The 19,527-nt window shown below is 44.3% G+C and overlaps 1 protein-coding gene across 1 annotated transcript in view; it reads left to right on the top strand.

Moving 5' to 3' along the window:
• GALNT8 (polypeptide N-acetylgalactosaminyltransferase 8) overlaps window positions 1-19,527 on the top strand; it is a 58,643-nt gene that overhangs the window by 26,386 nt on the left and 12,730 nt on the right. The window contains 1 exon segment of the mRNA XM_057557569.1: window positions 2,230-2,400. Coding sequence (XP_057413552.1) covers window positions 2,230-2,400 — 171 coding nt within the window.

The raw sequence follows: 19,527 nt of genomic DNA, 5'->3' as shown, positions 1-19,527 counted from the left end.
AGACCACCCTGATCAGCACCCCGAGATTGCTCATGGCATTTGGGAGGGGCTAGATTGGCTGGAAGCAAGGTCTTCTTGACAAAGGGAAAAATAAAGGCATTTAGTGAAAGTGAGGGTCAAGGGCTGGGGCAGAAGGAAAAAGCGTGCTAAGGAGGCTTGGAAGAGTAACCCTAAGGAGTAAGCCAAGTTCTGAGGCCAGACTGCTCTAAACACTTTTTAGGGGCCAGGCCTGCTCAGTTGGTGGACCCTCTCCAGGAGCTCTCTGTGGTCTGGGAATGGGGCCCAGAGAAAGGAGCGGTGGGAGTGATGCGGGCAGTTCAAGAATAGGAGGGCATAATTCCAAAAGAGTCATGTACCACAATATTCATTGCAGCTCTATTTACAATAGCCAGGACATGGAAGCAACCTAAGTGCCATCGACAGATGAATGGATAAAGAAGATGTGACACATATATACGATGGAATATTACTCAGCCATAAAAAGAAATGAAACTGAGTTATTTGTAGTGAGGTGGATGGAGTTAGAGTCTGTCATACAGAGTGAAGTAAGTCAGAAAGAGAAAAACAAATACAGTATGCTAACACATATATATGGAATTGAAAAAAAAAAAAGGTTCTGAAGAACCTAGGGGCAGGACAGGAATAAAGATGCAGACTTAGAGAATGGACTTGAGGATACGGGGAGGGGGAAGGGTAAGCTGGGACGAAGTGAGAGAGTGACATGGACACATATACACTACTAAATGTAAAATAGATAGCTAGTAGGAAGCAGCCGCATAGCACAGGGAGATCAGTTCGGTGCTTTGTGACCACCTAGAGGGGTGGGATAGGGAGGGTGGGAGGGAGATGCAAGAGGGAGGAGATCCGGGGATAAATGTATACATATAGCTGATTCACTTTGTTATAAAGCAGAAACTAACACACCGTTATAGAGCAATTATACTCCAATAAAGATGTTAAAAAAAATAGAAAAGAATAGGAGGGCAGCCCTGAATGATGGATGCTGGATGGATGCACCCAGGGAGGTGGGAGGTGGTGGCCAGAGGGAGTCCAGGGTGGCCAGGGACGGGGGCAGGTGAGATTGGGGGAGCAGGGTTGGTGGGGGCCGTTGGCGATTGGAAGAGATGAGAGGAAGGGAGGCGGGGTCAGAGAGGGAGCAGAGATTTGGATGTAGAGCTGCAGCCCTGCTTGGTGTTAAGCAAACACGAAGTGGGGACAGGTCATCGAGGTGGCGCAGTGAGATCCGGGCTTCTCACCAGACGTCCACATGTATGCTGTGAACTCTGAGGGCAAAGGGAACCACTTCACCCAGACACTAAGGTAGATTCCTGCAGAGGGCTGGAGAGGGGCATGGGGAGGGAAGAGTTAGGAGAACAGAACAGGACACATGACATGACCGTCAGTGTCAAGGTGAGCAGATAAGGAGCAAAGAGGTCGGGGGCGTTGGAGATGGCACAAGGGAGCACAGAGAAGGACGCCCTCCCTCCCCTGTTCCCCGTTAGGATGGGGAAGGATGGAGATGAACTAATATCTATTGCACATCTTCCATGTCAGGCACAGAGCTCAATAAATATTAACCCCAACATCAACTCTAGACCCATTTTAGAGATGAGGAAATTGAGACTTAGCTTAGGTAATTTGCCCACATCTCTCTCTTCACCGTGGAACAGAGATCCAACCCAGACTCTTTGGCTTTAAAGCCCTTAATGTTTCCAGCAGTAAACCTTGGTGAAGCTCCCACAACAGGGGAAGCAGGAACTGCCTCCCTCCCCAGAGAAAACAGGTGGAGAAAATAGGCTGAGAGTCCTGAACAGAGCTTCCACTTCAGTCCCACCACTGGAGTCCCTTGCTGAGGAGGCGGGGGTGGGAGGGGGGAGAGTTCTGATGGGTTTCACGGGCTCGGGGATGAAGATGTAGAAAGGAGGTCAAGTGGAGAAGGGCCACGGCTCTTCAAGCTGCATCCTGTCTTGCCAGCCATGCTGACCTGATGCTTCCAGCTCAGGAGATACGGATGAGAACATAGGAACCCAGCACAGCGTTTCTTACTCCCGGGTCTGGGGTTAGTTTGCGATGGGACTAAGAGAGAAAGCACCGGGTGATCTATCTCAGCACTCGGCTTCGTTTCTCCACTGGATGACTCGCAGAGGATTGAGGGAGCCCTTGGGCTTTTCTCTGAGCACAGCAGGGAGATGATGCTTCAACACCTTCACTTTTTCTCCTTCCATCCAGGGAAGAGCCGTCCTAAACAGAACCACCAAACGATGTGTGGAGACAAAGAGGGACACTTCAGGTGGCTACACGTTTGTTCTCCAGACCTGCACCACACAAGTGTGGACACTTCAGTACACTGTCGGAAACTGGGGGGTCAAACCAATGCCCAGTGACCCTCAGAGAGCCTGGGTTCTTGCCACAGGAATGGGTTCTGCTCAAAGTGGAGGAGAGGGAGAGAAAGAAGGTGTGTGTGTGTGTGTGTGCATGTGTGTTTACTGTGACTTCAGCCAGCACTATCCTGAAAGGTGCAGCAAATCGACCCGTAATCTTTAAAAAAAATTCCTCCATCCATCCCCTCACAGCAGCTTTCTTTGGATTACCCCATCTCTCCCACAACAGAGACTCCAGGGGCTGAGGATAGGAGAGAACACACCTAACGAACCAATCCCACTCTGCCTAGTACCTGAGAATGGTGGAAAAATCCAAGTCCTTCCAAGTCTTTCTCTAAGGAGTTTATAACATTTAATAGGCTTGATTACCTGTTTCCTTCTACCATCCCTGAAAGTTATGGAGAAAATGAGGCTTGAAACAGACAGGCATCACTTGTTGGGAAACAAAGAAGGGATTGTAGGTAAATACTAAAGACCAGGGGTCCTTACTGCTGCCCACTGGATAAATCCTTTCTTGTAAGTGGCGAGTTAGGAGGATCTGTCTAGGGGTGCCGGCTTTGGTAAGGTGTTAGGGGCTGGTGGGAGCGAGCATCACGGTGGGAGAGGAAGTAGGATGGCGCTGTGTGTGCTGTGTTGTTGGGTCCACCTTTCAAGTATGTCCTTTCTCCAGAGGGTCACCTTTTCCTCTTCGTTTCACGTCAGGGTTACTTGGGTATGATTCTGGGACTCATCAGGCTTCCTTTAAGCATTAGGCAGACAAGACACTGATAATTTAGTGCACAATTAAATCAGCTAAGAGTTTTTCAAATAAGAAACGTACAAGTCATAAATATACAGCTTGATAAAATTTTCGCAGTGACCACGCCCATATCAAGGACTAAAACGTTACCACAATTTAAGATTTTATGGTGCAAAAATTAAGGAAGAGGATAAATGTTGAGCAAATGTAGAACTTCTAGCTTCTGCCCAGCATGTTAAAGGGAAGATGCAATTCATAGCCAAGTTTTAAGAAAAGCATGTGCCCAACAGAAAAATGGGCAAAAGACACAATATCCTTAAGCAAAAGAAAAAATGTTTAACCTCACTCATAGAGTAATGCAAATTTAAACTGTGCTGAGATCATTTTTCACTTAACTTGGTGAAAATTAAAAAATATGATGGTACCTTCTGGTTGGCAGGGCTGTGGGAAACAGGCGATCTCATACTTCGATGGTAGAGATTCAAACCTGTACAGTCCTTTTGGGAGGGATATTTGGCAATATCTAAAGATACTATATGTGCATTTTCTATTTGTGCCAGTAATTCCACCTCTAGGTACTTACAGCTCCAAAAACAAGAAAATACTTACATACATAATAATTCTTTGCAGTATTGATTGTGATTGTAAAATGTTGGAAACAAACCGTATGCTCAAACATCAGGGAGTGGTCCACCCAATGGGGTGCAGCTGTAAAAAAGAACGAGGACCATTTTTTGAATGGATATGAACTGATTTCCAGTGCGAAAGAAGAAAAACAGTCTAGAGTATGGGTCTTTTAGGTAAGAAATGAGGGGGAAAGATACATGTATCTGTTCATTTCTGGTTAATCTGCAGGATTAACCAGAAACTAATGAGACTGGTGACTAATGGGTGGTGGGGGCTGGGAATAGGGTGGAAAGGACTGGGTATAGGAACAGGATAGAAGGGGTGTGGCAGGGGAGTGACACTTTTCAAACGACAATTATTAATTGTAGACTTTTAGAACCACGTTATATTTCATATGCTCAAAACACACATACGGGAAAACCAGTAAGGTTAGAGGAAACCCAAAATGGAGTACAAATAAAAACAAGTGAACTTAACTATATTTTGATATTTTAACTGAATGCACATACCCTCTGAGAACACTTAGCATCTAGCATCCAGATCTTGGTTTCTTAATATTTTCCAGTAAAAAGAATTAGGGCTCCCTGGAGAAATAGCTGATTTTAGGGCTTGGGGACTGGGACATTTTCCCATGTTGGGAAATAAGGAACTTCTCAAAGAATGATGGGAACAAGTCACAGACTATAGCAGCCAGGTTCCAGGGGCTCCCACTGGCCAAATCTAAGACAACTTGAGCATTAAACTAAACAATGATTTTATTATATAGACTATAAGCCATAGAATAAAATAAGAATCCATGAGTCCATACCGATGAGTGATTGGATAAATGGATGGATGGATAGATGGACGAATAAATGAATGAATGGGGAAAAAGGTAAAGCTCTTTCTGATAGTAGAAAGCCAACTAATAAATGTAGGAGAAATTATGGAATTAGAAATTTATTTGGCAACCCCCATAATTAAAATTGTTTCAGGCAAGAATTATCAATGGATGTTAAAACTAGTGGGTGATGAGAAACAGGATACATACAGAGTATCAAAGTAACTCCCCCAAAGATATTCATTAACTACAAAGGGAAAAAAATAATTTCGTGGTGGAGAAACCGGGCGGACACCATCTTAACAAGATGATCGGTGTTAACATCACCAGTTACAGCAAAAATGGATATCATGTGCCTCCTGATATGATGCTCCCAGAAGAATACATCACTTCTGTGGTATTCCTGCCCAAAATACGGAACCTGAATCTATAATCTTGAGGAAATATCAGTTAAACCCAAACTGAGGGACATTTCTTCAAAATAAATGGTCTTTATGCTTCATAAACGTCAGTCATTAAAAAAAAAAAAAAAGACTGAGGAACTGCCCCAGAGTAAAGGAGATTAAAGAGACAGGACAGGGCTTCCCTGGTGGTGCAGTGGTTGAGAATCTGCCTGCCAATGCAGGGGACACGGGTTCAAGCCCTGGTCTGGGAAGATCCCACATGCCGCGGAGCAACTGGGCCTGTGAGCCACAACTACTGAGCCTGCGCGTCTGGAGCCTGTGCTCCGCAACAAGAGAGGCCACAACAGTGAGAGGCCCGCGCACCGCGATGAAGAGTGGCCCCCGCTCGCCACAACTAGAGAAAGCCCTCGCACAGAAACGAAGACCCAACACAGCCATAAATAAATAAAATTAAAAAAAAAAAAAAGAACCGTGTGCTCTGACATATCTCAAACTGGTTACTTTAAAAAAATAGAAATAAAAAAGAGACAGGACAGGTGTGCTGATTTACCTGTCTTAATTGCAGCTGCTGCTTCTCTTGAATTCTGGCACTTTTTTCAAGAGAGATGGGCCTGAGGCTGTGGTCATGTACTCTGGGCCTGGTGGTCCCTTTTCTCCAGGCCCCAAGCACATTCCACACCAGCCTGGAACATCCCAATGCTGTTTAGGACAAGCACCTTCCTCATTTGTGCAAAACCTAAGAGATAAAGGGCTGAGGGCTGGGTCATGACAAATTGAGATTCTAGCAGTTCTAAATTTAATCTTTTATAGAGTCCTTTTATTTTCCTTGTAATCCATTTTTACAATAGGAAATGTGCTTTTAGTTAATCTCCTAATTTTAAGGAAACTTGTAAAGTCCTTTTATAGAGATTAAGTGAAATAGAGTTAGGCCAGTAATGTCCTGGTGAAAATTATCGCTAGGATTGGTGAATAAATCAACTTCTCATGACTTTAAGTTGTTATAATTTTAGCAAACACAGGTTTTTTCCCTGCAAACATTTTGATAAGTGTAGTTTCAAGGAACAAACCTGTCTCAAGATTTCAAGTCTACTGTCCATGGAACTATAAAAATCAAATCTCTCAATATTACCAGAAAGGTGTTTGGCCTTCTTTTTTTTTTTTTTTTTTAAACATCTTTATTGGAGTATAATTGCTTTACAATGGTGTGTTAGTTTCTGCTTTATAACAAAGTGAATCAGTTATACATATACATATGTTCCCATATCTCTTCCCTCTTGCTCTCCCTCCCTCCCACCCTCCCTATCCCACCCCTCTAGGTGGTCACAAAGCACCGAGCTGATCTCCCTGTGCTATGCGGCTGCTTCCCACTAGCTATCTATTTTATGTTTGGTAGTGTATATATGTCCATGCCACTCTCTCACCCTGTCACATCTTACCCCTCCCCCTCCCCATATCCTCAAGTCCATTCTCTAGTAGGTCTGTGTCTTTATTCCCGTCTTGCCCCTAGGTTCTTCATGACCTTTTTTTTTTTTTCCTTAGATTCCATATATATTTGTTAGCATACTGTATTTGTTTTTCTGACTTACTTCACTCTGTATGACAGACTCTAACTCCATCCACCTCACTACAAATACCTCCATTTCATTTCTTTTTATGGCTGAGTAATATTCCATTGTATACATGTGCCACATCTTCTTTATCCATTCATCTGATGATGGACACTTAGGTTGCTTCCATGTCCTGGCTATTGTAAATAGAGCTGCTATGAACATTTTGGTACATGACTCTTTTTGAATTATGGTTTTCTCCGTGTATATGCCCAGTAGTGGGATTGCTGGGTCGTATGGTAGTTCTATTTTTAGTTTTTTAAGGAACCTCCATACTGTTCTCCATAGTGGCTGTATCAATTTACATTCCCACCAACAGTGCAGGAGTGTTCCCTTTTCTCCACACCCTCTCCAGCATTTATTGTTTCTAGATTTTTTGATGATGGTCATTCTGACTGGTGTGAGATGATATCTCATTGTAGTTTTGATTTGCATTTCTCGAATGATTAATGATGTTGAGCATTCTTTCATGTGTCTGTTGGCAATCTGTATATCTTCTTTGGAGAAATGTCTATTTAGGTCTTCTGCCCATTTTTGGATTGGGTTGTTTGTTTTTTTGTTATTGAGCTGCATGAGCTGCTTATAAATCTTGGATTAATCCTTTGTCAGTTGCTTTGTTTGGCCTTCTTAACAAAAAGCCCTAGGTAGAAACCCAACTTTATGACAACAAGATAAGAAATAGGTGTAGTTTTCACTTTAATTGATGTAAGAGGTTGTGTCAATATTCCCAATATTTTCCTTCTTTCTCTGACAAGTCATTACCGTAAGGTCAGGACTTGTCTTTTCCAAGTAACTTGTCAATGTTCTTCATTCTTTAAAGGTTCTTCATTAACTACTAAATGAGGCTGGTTGTTTCTGTTTCCAATATAGTTTCTAGCCAAGGCTAAATTGCAGAAGATGGGCTTATGTTTTCCTGTTTTTGCAGGTGCTTTGTCCTGAGGCTGGCTGTAGCCCCCAAGTCCCAGCTTCTCCCCCCAACACCCATCAAGCGCTCTACTTCCTCTCCAGGGGCCCTGCTGGTGGGCCTTCCCCACCAGGCTTTCAGCTCATTTTGACTAGTGTTTCCATGTGAGAATTCTTTCCCAGCATTGCTTGGGAAATTTCTGTGTTTTTCCAAATTTCAAATTTCAAGAAAAAAACCAGTTGAAAAGTTAGGAAAACAAGAAAAAACTCTATAATTCTCCTGCAAGAATTAAAGCTTTATAAGTGACATAGAGATGTTACTGATTTGAAGGAATCCATTGACGTGCAGGAACCACGGACACATAGAGTCCAAGGTTAAGGGTGATAGTTTCTGAGACCAGGACAGGATCACTGAGAAGAAAAGCAGTGATGATCTAACCAGTTTGTCATCCATAAGCTATAGCCATGTTGTGTCTGTGACCTGCCTGTCTCTAATGGTGAGTAATTGTTGCAAATAATAATGAATGAATTTTACTAATTTCTGATACATTTTTATGCACTGTGTACTTTCTACAAATCTTGGAATGGTGTTCCAAGAAATAATAAATTTTGGGAGCAAAAGAAGTCTTGAGCAATTTCAACGTATGATTCTGACTAGTGCTGTCAACTAGTTAACCTCTCACTAGGAGATCTGAATGTTACATTATTTAAATAATACACAGTAATGTTTGCTAGTGTTTGAATCTTTTCTATAGACTATAGTTTTCATAAATATGACTAAGCTTAATATTTCTTCTTTATTATACAACTTTTTAGATATCCATGAGTAAAGAGTATAATTAATTTTAGAAACACTTAAAGAATAACTTACGATTTGGGGAATTCCTGAACATTCTCAAGAGTTCTAATTTTTGTTCCTGAATCCCAAAGATAGTATCTGTTGGTAAACTACTGGGAATACTACCTTAACATTGCTGGAACCTACAGGGTGGTCTCCCCCAATGTATTGCCCTGGGTTTTCCATTAAGCAATCAATCAAACAAGTTTCTTTCAGGATTTACTTATAAAAACTTGGTCCTTTTTCTTTTTTTCTTTTTTGCCAAAATTTTTAAAGCCAGTTCATTGAGGTATGAATGACATGTACACAATTAATGCACACAATTTAACGAGTTTGAGGTAAGTATAACCCGGGAAACCATCACTACCTTCAAGGCTACAGACTTCCATTACCTCCCAAGGTTTTCTTTTGCCATTATTATTATTAATATTATTATTATTACTAGCACACTCGCCATAAGATTTTCCCTCTTAGAAAAATTTTAAGTATAAGATACAGAATTGTAAGCTATAGGCACTAGACTGTATAGTAGATCCCCAGAACTTATTCATCTTGCATAATTAAAACTTTATACCCTCTGACCATTATTTCCCTATTTCCTCCTTCTCCGACCCCTGGCAACTGCCGTTCTATTCTCTGCCTCTATGCATTTGACTATTTTTAGATTCCACATGTAAATGAGATCATATGGTGTTTGTCCTTCTGTGTCTGGCTTATCTCACTTAGCATAATGTCCTCCGGGTCTATCCATGTTGTCACACATTTGCCAAGCTTTTAAAATTGCCTTTGACAAACGAGTTTCCCAGTGGTCTTTTCTTCTCGGGTCTGTGTGTGCCGGGGCTGTGGTTGGCCGGGAGAGCTATGGCTGCGAGGACAGCAGCCTGGACGCAGCGTTTGGAGGGCTCCTGCTGGGGCACAGTGGTTCTCACGATTATAAGTATCTTCAACAATTTGTTCCCAGTGACTCTTTAATCAAGAGCTTCTCTCAAGGGCAGGAGAGTTCTGCTGAAGGTGGAGTAAAGTGTACTTCCCCACTTTCCTCTGATCAGTGGGGGAAAGGTCAAGATCTAGGACCATGGGTTACGACGACAGTGGCAAGAAGAGGAATCTGTAAGTAGCACAAAGCTCCAGCATCATAATCTGGGGAACCCCTTTCTTCCAAAAGTCGCACCCCAAGCCCCATCGTGGAACCCCTTCACCACCTGCTGGAGTCTTTCTGCACGGATTTGTAGCGGGTGCAGCAGAGGTGCCACAGGTTCTGTGAAGAGGCGCTAGGACAGATGCTCTGCTTTCTAAGCCATGGGTCCTGTCACTCTCATGAGGGCTTCCCTTCCCCAGTTGGAGCCAGACGCTGGGTCCTAGGAGGGCTACTGCTCTGGGGACTGGCTACCTGCCGAGCCTTGCTTTGCTCCACTGGGCTAGAACAGTGCACTCCCAGAGTTGCCCATCATGGCTTAGGGCACAGGGAAGATAGACTGAAGGGGCAGAAAGGAATTGACTCGGGGGCAAAAGGGGTGGCCACCGCACAGCCAGTTTGGGTGATGGAGGACCCTGCGGGACGGGTGTGGCTGTGTGGGTACCAGCAGTGGTAGTTGCATGCCCTAGGACAGGGTTAACAGGGCAACAGATCTTGCAGGGTGATGGAAGTGGCGGGGTGGGCAGGGAGCTAGTCTTGCCTGCGGTAGCTGCTGCAGGAGGCCCCCGTGGTGCTGGGTAGCCCTCAGGGAGCTCTGGCAATGGCAGGTAGTGAAATGCTGATAGCTGAGCCTGGGGATTAGCCAAGCAGGAATGTGTGAAAGAGCCAGGAGAAGGGGCCTTTAAGTGTGGCCGCCTCTGCTCTTAGGCCCTTCCCTGCAGGAGGACTCTGGCTTTCTCAATGTGCCTGAGGTTTTCCAATCTCCATCCTCAGATGTTAGGACCTTTGCATCTGGGATGAACTCAGCTCCAGGAGGGAGCAGGCACTGGCTCTATTGATCAATGACAACCCTGCTCTTGTACATCTTTCTGTTCAGTCTAGAGGGAACAATAGGGGGTCTTTTTTTTTTTTTTAAGTGCTTCTATAGCACCTTGTATTTTTTAAAATTTTATTTATTTATTTATTTATTTATTTATGGCTGTGTTGGGTCTTCGTTTCTGCGCGAGGGCTTTCTCTAGTTGCGGCAAGCGGGGGCCACTCTTCATCGCGGTGCGCGGGCCTCTCACTGTCGCGGCCTCTCTTGTTGCGGAGCACAGGCTCCAGACGCGCAGGCTCAGCAACTGTGGCTCACGGGCCTAGTTGCTCTACGGCATGTGGGATCTTCCCAGACCAGGGCTCGAACCTGTGTCCCCTGCATTAGCAGGCAGACTCTCAACCCCTGCGCCACCAGGGAAGCCCCAATAGGGGGTCTTTACTCATGAACACTTTGCCCAACAGACCTTTAATCATGGACAGGCTGTTTTCCATAGAGGATTCTTCTTTGGATCCTACCCCAGCCCTTAGGAGGCTGAGAAGAGCTCTCCAAAGGGAATAATGTCCCCACCTATGAGACTCACCTTTCTCCCTTGAACCCTCTGGGATCAGGGAAGATTTCTTAAGACTGTAATAAGAGACACCCTTAAAAAGTGAAGGCATCTCTTTTACCTCACCCCTACCAGTGTGAACTCCCTGTAGCCAAGTTCTTTTCGAGAGAGAGAGAGGGAGGTTTCAGCTGTCCTGGGCTATATCCAGAGCCACGGCAGAAGCAGGTCCACTGATATTGAACAGAACGACTCTCCAAGTGAGAATCAATGGCCAGCACAGCAGTCCCCTGGCCGTCTTGAGTGTTTCTAAACATCCTGCTTATGTACAGAGAGGTTTGAAAAAATAAAAGCAGTCCAGGACCGGTTGCACCCAGAAGGCAAGGAAGGGAGGTTCTTAATGGAACAGGCAAGGCCCCTGGGGGAGCGGTGGTGCTGGCTGTGTCTGGGTTGGGCCTCTTTGGGCAAATAGACTAGATGGCCGGTCACTAACAGAGTGCAATGTGGTAGAATAAACAGGCAACTGTTCTGAAATCCAGTTTGCCCTGGCCCTAGGCTGGAACTGTCTGGCAAACCCAGCAGTGGAGAGACTTCACCTCAGACATGCTTTCAATAAGTGTACCCAGTTGAGTTCTTTGCCAGGACTCTTGTCTGTCTCCACTCCATCCTTAGATCCTTTTGGCTCCAGAGGATATCAAAGGTTCCTGCTTTGCTTGGCCAGAGGCCTCAGAGAGAGAGATTTGTAAGAGTCTTTTCATTATGGGCTCTTGGTTACTGGAATTTGAAAATCTGGCTGTGAACACTTCTACTAGGCCAACTGTTGGCACCAGTGTTATAACAAGGATCAACTTCTACCCTCAATCCCTTTGAGTCAAATATGGAAAAACTCGATTTGGCAGTGCTTTCCCCTGAAATAGCAGCAAGAAGAGAGACAAATATCCCAAGTTTAAAAAGAGAAAACTTTAGACTGAATCAGGGATTCTCTTGTACTCGTATTCTAATAAGTAATACCTTCAACTTTGTCATCACTCCTGATGTTTGTGCTTATAAATGGCCTCTAGACTGGGGATGCAAGTCAGCTCTGAAGCCACAACTGGAATAAAAGAAACCAGTGTATTAAAAGTCCTTGCATGCCTGGTTCAAGATGGCAATGCCGGAAGACGCTGAACTCCCCTCCTCCATGAGTACACTGAGTCTACAGGTACACATGGAACCATTTCCTCTTAAAAATCCTGAAGGCTGGCTGAGTGACAACGTCACATTGGGCAAACAAGAAAACCACATTGAGGCAGGTAGGAGAGGCTGGGACACAACCTCACGCAAACCCCACCCCTGGTGCGCATCTCACAGCTGGGAGGGAACTCGGAACCCAGAGTTCCTCCCTGAGGAATGAGGGGTTTTGACCCCACATCAGGCATCCTGACATGTGGGACACATGAACCCCCCAAAACCTCTGGCTTTGAAAAGCCACGGGTCTTGGGTCCTGAGACCCACAAGACTAGCAATCTGTGAGATGGCTCTTAAAGGGCTCCCACACTTAGACTTGCCCATCCCATGGCCCAGCTCAGAGCAGCCCATTGCCTCCAGACTTAAAGGAAGAACACTCACCTGCTTATATTAAAGCATTGGCTGGAGGGGCCAGCATCTAATTTAGCATCGCATCTAGGAGTCTGCTGGAACTGCTCTCCAAGATGCAGATGGGTGGGTGCGGTCTTCCACTCTCCCTTTGCTGTGATCCGCGAACATCAGTGTCTCCAGGATGGATGCTTTTGCACACGTCCATGCCCCGATTTTTGTGGCTGCTGCCTGGGGCACACCTCCTGATCACCCGGCCCTGGAGGCCAAGGGACTGTAATAATCGGTGTCACCAGAAAGGAGCTCACAACCCAGGCCGACACCCTGATTTTTGCGACTGCTGCCCGGGGACTCCTCCACATCACCTGGCTCTGGCGGCCAGTGGGGGTTACACTCTTGGGTCCCCCAGGACTGAGACCAACAGAGAAAGAGTTCTTAAACAGCTGCCACTCCCATAGCACAGCAAGAGGCAACAGACCCCCTGGAGCTTGGAGGCCTATTAGCTGATTATTATAACTACAGCCAGAGGGGCAGCTTTCTGATTAAACACACAGCTAAGGGCTGACTGTAAACCTTTCCTGAGACCGCGGAGGGTGACGTTATCTTTGCACTCACCCTCTGCTGTGCTCCGGAGGCCAGTGTCTCCTGGAGGGGAGCTTTGCATGCATCCAGTGCCCTGGTTTCTGTGCCTGGAATCTCGGATTTTGCAGTTGCCACCCAGGGTATGCCCCTAGACCGCCTGGCTCTGGTGGCCAGGGGGCTTGTGTTCCTGAGTCCCATGGGACTGTGGTGATTGAAGAGATGATTCTTGGCAGGTTACCACCCCCAGGGTACTCAGGCTGTGGACTGAGGCACACCCCCCAGTCTTTCTATGAAGAAGGACTATTTGCTTGTCCTTTGACCTGAAAGGCAGTTTTCAGGTTTGACACACATTTAGAGGCCTGTGGAGCTGCTCTCAAGGAATGTAGGCTGTGGGTGCCGTCTTGGCTTTCTTCCTCTGCTTTGCTGCAGCTCACAGGTATCACCCAGAAGAGAGTTTGTACACTCATCTTGAGCCCTGATATCTGTGACTGCCGCTCAGGGGACACCTCCAGATCACCTGGACCTGTTGGACAGTGGGGCTTATGCTTGTGGTCCCAGAAGACGTTATGTATTTGCATATGTTTAAAAGCTGATACCTGAGAGTCTGGCTTCCAGTTAGCCTGGATCTAGGTGGTGACTGAAATCCTCCCCTTTGGGACACTGACAGGTCTTGGCACACCCTCAACTACTGGGAGCCATTAAAAATATAATAGGCTGCTTGGACAAGCACAGAGACTTAAAAGACAACCAGGAGTTGAGGCAGGGCTGAAAGAAAACGTTCATCTCTTACATGAGATCACTCCTTCAAGACTGGAAAGGGTGGTTGTTTCATCTACTGTATAGAAACCAACACAGAGGAAGCAAAACGAAGAAACAGAGGAATATGTTCCAAATGAAAGGACAAGATAGAACCTCAGGGGGAAAAGAAACCTTAATGAAATGGAGATAAGTAATTTATCTGATAAAGAGTTCAAAGTAATGGTCATGAATATTCTCACTGAACTGGGGAGAAGAATGGATGAACATAGTGAGAACTTCAGCAAAGAGATGGAAGATATACAGAGGTACCAAATAGAAGTCACAGAGTTGAAGAACTCAATAACTAAACTGAATAAATACTCTATAGGGATGCAAAAGCAGACTAGATGAAGCAGAAGAAAGGATCGGTGGACCTGAAGACAAGACAGTGGAACTCACCCAATCAGAGCAGCAAAAAGAAAAAAAGAATGAAAAAAAGAGAAAATAGCTTAAGGGACTTATGGGACAACATCAGATGGAAACCAAAAGAAAGCTGGAGTAGCTATACTTACATCAGACAAAATAGACTTTAAAACAAAGACTATAATAAGAGACAAAGAAAGGGCATTACATAATAACAAAAGGGTCAATCCAACAAGAAGATATAATATTTGTAAATATTTATGCACCCAACATAGAGGCACCTAAATATAAAAAGCAAATATCAGATATAAAGGGAGAAATAGACAGCAATACAATAATAGTAGGGGATCTTAATACCCCACTTACATCAATTGATAGATCACCAAAACAGAAAATTGATAAGGAAACATCAGCCTTAAAGGACACATCAGACCAGGTGGACTTAACAGATATTTACAGAATATTCCATCCAAAAGCAACAGAATGCATATTCTTCTCATGTGACAGAACATTTTCTGAGATAGATCATATATTAGGTCACAAAACAAGTCTTAATCAACTTAAAAGGATTAAAATCACATTAAACATTTTTTCTGACAACAGTATGAAACTAGAAATTAATCACACAAAGTCAACTGGAAAATTCACAAACGTGTGGAGATTAAACAACATGCTACTGAACAAGCAATGGTTCAAAGGAGAAATCAAAAGAGAAATAAAAAAATACCTTGAGACAAATGAAAATGGAAATATAACATACCAAAATTTATGGGATGCAGCAAAAGCAGTTCTAAGAGGGAAGCTCATAGTGATAAATATCTACCTCAAGAAACAAGAAATGTCTCAAACAACCTAACTTTACACCTCAAGGAACTAGAAAAAGAAGAACAAAAAAAGCCCAAAATTAGTAGAAGGCAGGAAATAACAAAGATTAAGGCAGAAATAAATGAATTAGAGACTAAAAAGATAATAGAAAAGATCAAAGAAACTAAGAGCTGCTTCTTTGAAAAGATAAACAAAATTGACAAACCTTTAGCTAGACTCACCAAGAAAAAAAAGAGAGAAGACTCAAATAAATAAAATCAGAGATGAAAAAGGAGATGTTATAACTGATACCACAGAAATGCAAAGGTTCTTAAGAGGCTACTATGAAAAATTATATGCTGACAAATTGGACAACCTAGAAGAAATGGATAAATTCTGTGTATATATATATATATATATATATATATATATATATATATATATATATAAATATAAAATAAGGGGTGTGTGTGTGTGCATGCATGTGGTTGAATATTATTCAGTCATAAAAAAGAATAAAATCCTGCCATTTGTGACAACATGGATGGACTTCGAGGGCATTATGCTATGAGAAATAATTCAGACAGAGAAAGGCAAATACTGTATGATCTCTCTTATATGTAGAATCCATATATATATGATATTATATGTATTTATATAATATACATATATAAATACATATAAAACTAGGCTCATAGGTACAAATTGGTGGTTGTCAGAAGCAGGGGGTTGAGGGGGGTGGGAGAAATGGATGAACAGTTTTTGTTTTATTTTAGTTAAATACATTGAATAATAACAAAAAGACACATAGCCAGAGAGAGACAGTGCTTAATTATGTCTGTGAGTTAGAGAACAGAAAAGCCAAGGTAAATAAGGTCCCTGCAGGGATGGCTCTGGGACAGGGCTCTGCTTACCCTGAGACTGGGTGTTTCTTTTCTCTGGTCTGGAAGGGACCTTGTAATGCAATGCTTTTCTTTGGAGAGCACGTGTCCTCATGGAAGGGAAACCTGTTTCCTCTGTTTTGGATACACGTTCTCCTGTCTCCTACTAGGAGTCAGAGAAAAAGGACCATTTGAATGCCTTTTGGTTGTGTCTTTTTGAGACTCTGTAGCTGCCAGTTGTGTGGCCTAGATTCACCAGGGTTATGCAAACTTAATCATGTTTTTTTAGGATTTTATGGTATTCATCCATTTCCTCTGCCCTTCCCACCTTCTGTCCTAACTTTTACTTCTACTTCTCTGACACTTGGTTGAATCAATTTGATTGGAGCAGAAAGGGAAGCAGGCCCACCTGGATTGGGGAGGGGGCTAACAGGGTGGGCGGGGGGGTGGTGGTGGAGGAGGCTCTCAGGTCTGCCTCAGGCTCAGGAGGCCTCCCGAGGAAGGTGGGATTGGAGGAGGCGAGTGAGGAGAGCGGGACTCTTCCTGCTCCAGAGCCTGACGTGGTCCCAGGGATGTGATGACAAATGAACAGAGATGTGGAACTGGGAGCAAAAATGCCAAAAATGAATTTGCCTGGATGGCATGAAAGGGCAAAGGAGAGATGGGGGCACGCCCTGGGGGAGAGACAGTGTAGGCCCGCGAGGAACACAGCAGCCAACAGAAACGTCCTTTATCCTGCCTTCTCCCTCAGGAATGCATAGAGAAACAAATGAATAAATAATACTCAAGTTCTATTTTTCATTGTAAAAATTTCCAAAACACATCAAGGCAAAGCCAAACAAATAAACAAACAAATACAAAAGCCTGCATCAGCTTACCACTTTGAAGTAATAATTATAGATTCCTCCTTGTTTCCCTCTCATCTTTTTTCTTTGAATCTATGTGTCTGAATATATTTATACATTTTATAAAATTAGGACCTTATTTTATATGCAGTTGTAGCTTGATATTTTTAATTTACTATTTTATCAAAAAAATCCAGCATTTTTCATTATATATGGATATAGAGGAGTTATCTGTTGAAAGACAGAAGTTTCTAGTACAGGCTTTAGAAGATGACTCTGGAACGATGGTGTGGGTGAGTCTCTTTTGGGCACAAGTTTGAGGTGGAACAGAGCACTTCCTCAGCTGAACAGCCCACCATAAGGGCTGCTGTTCCGAGAAGGAAGAAAGAAGAAGGCAGAGGGAGGTGTGTTAGAAAAAAGAGCTCTCTTCTCCCAGGTGTGGTGGGAGAGAGCCCGCAGGGCTGGGTCTGGTCTGTAATGATGGGGTCAGCGCCTCCCAGCTGAGTACAAAGGGATTCCCCGCCTTGGAGGATGCTCTTTATAGCTGACATTTATTGAGCATCTACTAGGCGCTGGGCATTGGGGGCTGTGCAAATGCCTTTCGTCATCCTCCAAACAACTTGAACAAATAAGCATCATTATCCACACTTTACAAAGGCAGAAACTAAGGCTCTCAGAGATTAATTTACCAGTTCATGGTCACACAACTGGTGAGTGACTGAGGACTACAGCTTGCATTTCCAAGAGGGTAGCAGGATAGAAAAATATAGGCTTTGAAATAAACAGAAAACATGAATTTGAATCACTTTTGTTAAAATACAAGTTTCCTTTAGACTCAACAGTGATAGGTATTTATTGAAGAGCATTGCTACCAATGTCTTTCTATCTCTGGACACTTGATTTGGGTAGTCTCTGCTTATCTGATTTTCCCTGTTGGGATCTTACATTAAGTCATTCAACAAACATTTATTTTTCGATTACTATGTTTAGTCACTGATAAGGGGAATAAAATAATGCATATGATTTAGACCCTGCTTTCAAGAAATGGACAGGACAATGGGATGTGGCAGTCACATACACACTATAACACCTGCAATGATTACTGCCATAGAGGTCTGAACCCAGGGCTGAGGAAATATCCACGAGAGGAGGGTTACACCTGTCTGGCCAGAGTCAAGGAAGGCTTCAGAATGAAGGTGGTGTTTCCCCCTTTGAGCCTTGGTTATTTCCCCCGTTAAATGAAGGAACTGGACAAGAGTGACTTGTGGCTTTGGCATTCCTTGATTTTCATTCCCTTATCTTCCACAGGGTTGTCACCAAGGACAGCTCTTTCCTATAAGTAGGAAACTACATGTGAGTTGCATATGTGTTCCCAGATAGCGTGCTGCAGAGCTCCCATTCCATGGCTGCCTTCAAAGCCCCTTATCTTGCAGTGACCTGGTCTGCACATTTGCTTGTGTTGGGCAAGGAGAGATCTGGTCTCAGATCCAGGTCTGGGATATTTCCTTCCCACTTTCAGCTCCCTTCCTCTTTCCATGCTTTCAGGTGTCTTTCAGTGGCAGGTCAAGACCCACTCCACTCCTCCCCACACCCACATTCCCCGAATGGGTAAGATTTGTTCCAGTTCAGCTCTGCACCCCTCTAGATCTTAGCACGGTGCCTTGTGCATAGCAGATGATCAAATAACGTGGACGGATGAATAGCTGTTTTCTCTTTTGGAACTTTGCATGCAGTTTAAAAGTGTCTTGTGTTTGTTTTCTCTAGTTTGTGCAACAAATTAGCACAAACGTGGCCGAAAACAACATAAATATATTATCTCACAGTTCTGGAGGTCGGAAGTCTGAAATGGGTCTCACTTGGCTAAAATCAAGGTGTTAGCAGGGCTGTGTTCCTCTCTGGAAGTCCTAGGGGGACATCCCTTCTTTTCTGTTTGTTTGTTTTGTTTTCTGGTTTTGTTTTTGTCTTTTCCATCTTCTAGAGGCTGCCTGCACTCCTGGGCCTGTGGCTTCTCCCACCTTCAGTGGCTTCTCCCACCTTCTCACCTCGTGAGAGGCAAGTCAGTGGTGGCTGATCAAATCTTTCTCACATTGCGTCACTGCACCACTGACTGTTCTGCCATCTTTAAAGGACCTTGTGATGACATTGGGCCCCTCTGGATACTCCAGAATCATCTTTCTTGAAGTCAGTTGATCAGCACACTTAATTCCATTTTGCCGTGTAACATATCATCGTGACAGGCTACAGGGATTAGGATGTGGACACCTTTGCAGGGGCCATTATTCTATCTACTACGGGGCCAAGTAAATTTATTTCAGGATCCTGTTTATTCAGCCATCCACCCCTGCACTCACCTCGCATTTGTGGAGCTCTTACTATGTTCCATGTGCTCTGCAGGGAGCTGGGAGATCAGGGGTGCACCGTGCAGAGTCTGGTAGGAGACGAGAGTGAGCAACTGCCCAGCAATCTGACAAGCCCTGTAATGTGGGTGTGCAAAGGGGGGCTGTGGGGTACAGAGCAGGGGCATCACCCCAGGCTGGAGAAAGAGAGGACACCCGGCCTGAGCTTTAAGGGGGCTGGGGCTGGGACCGGGGGACCATGCAGAGGGAAGAGCGTTCGCAAAGACCTGGAAGGTGTGGGAGTTAAGAATAGTCTAAATTGCTGGAGCATAAGGTGCTTGCCCACACTCTGCCTGTGCTGTCCTTAAGGAAGGGAGTTGAGGCTGGATAGGTTAAGAATGGGCAGGTCATGGTGGACCCTGGGTGCAGTTAAGGTGCTGGACTCTATGTTGTAGCCACAAGTAAGCCACTGAAGGATTTCAAACAGAGGAGCGATGGTGTTGATGTGCTGGCCATGCATGGTGACAT

Source organism: Balaenoptera acutorostrata, chromosome 11, assembly GCF_949987535.1.
Source record: "Balaenoptera acutorostrata chromosome 11, mBalAcu1.1, whole genome shotgun sequence".
Classification (NCBI taxonomy): Eukaryota; Metazoa; Chordata; class Mammalia; order Artiodactyla; family Balaenopteridae; genus Balaenoptera; species Balaenoptera acutorostrata.
Note: the sequence above shows the minus strand (reverse complement) of the source record. Positions and strands in the feature narration are given on the sequence as shown.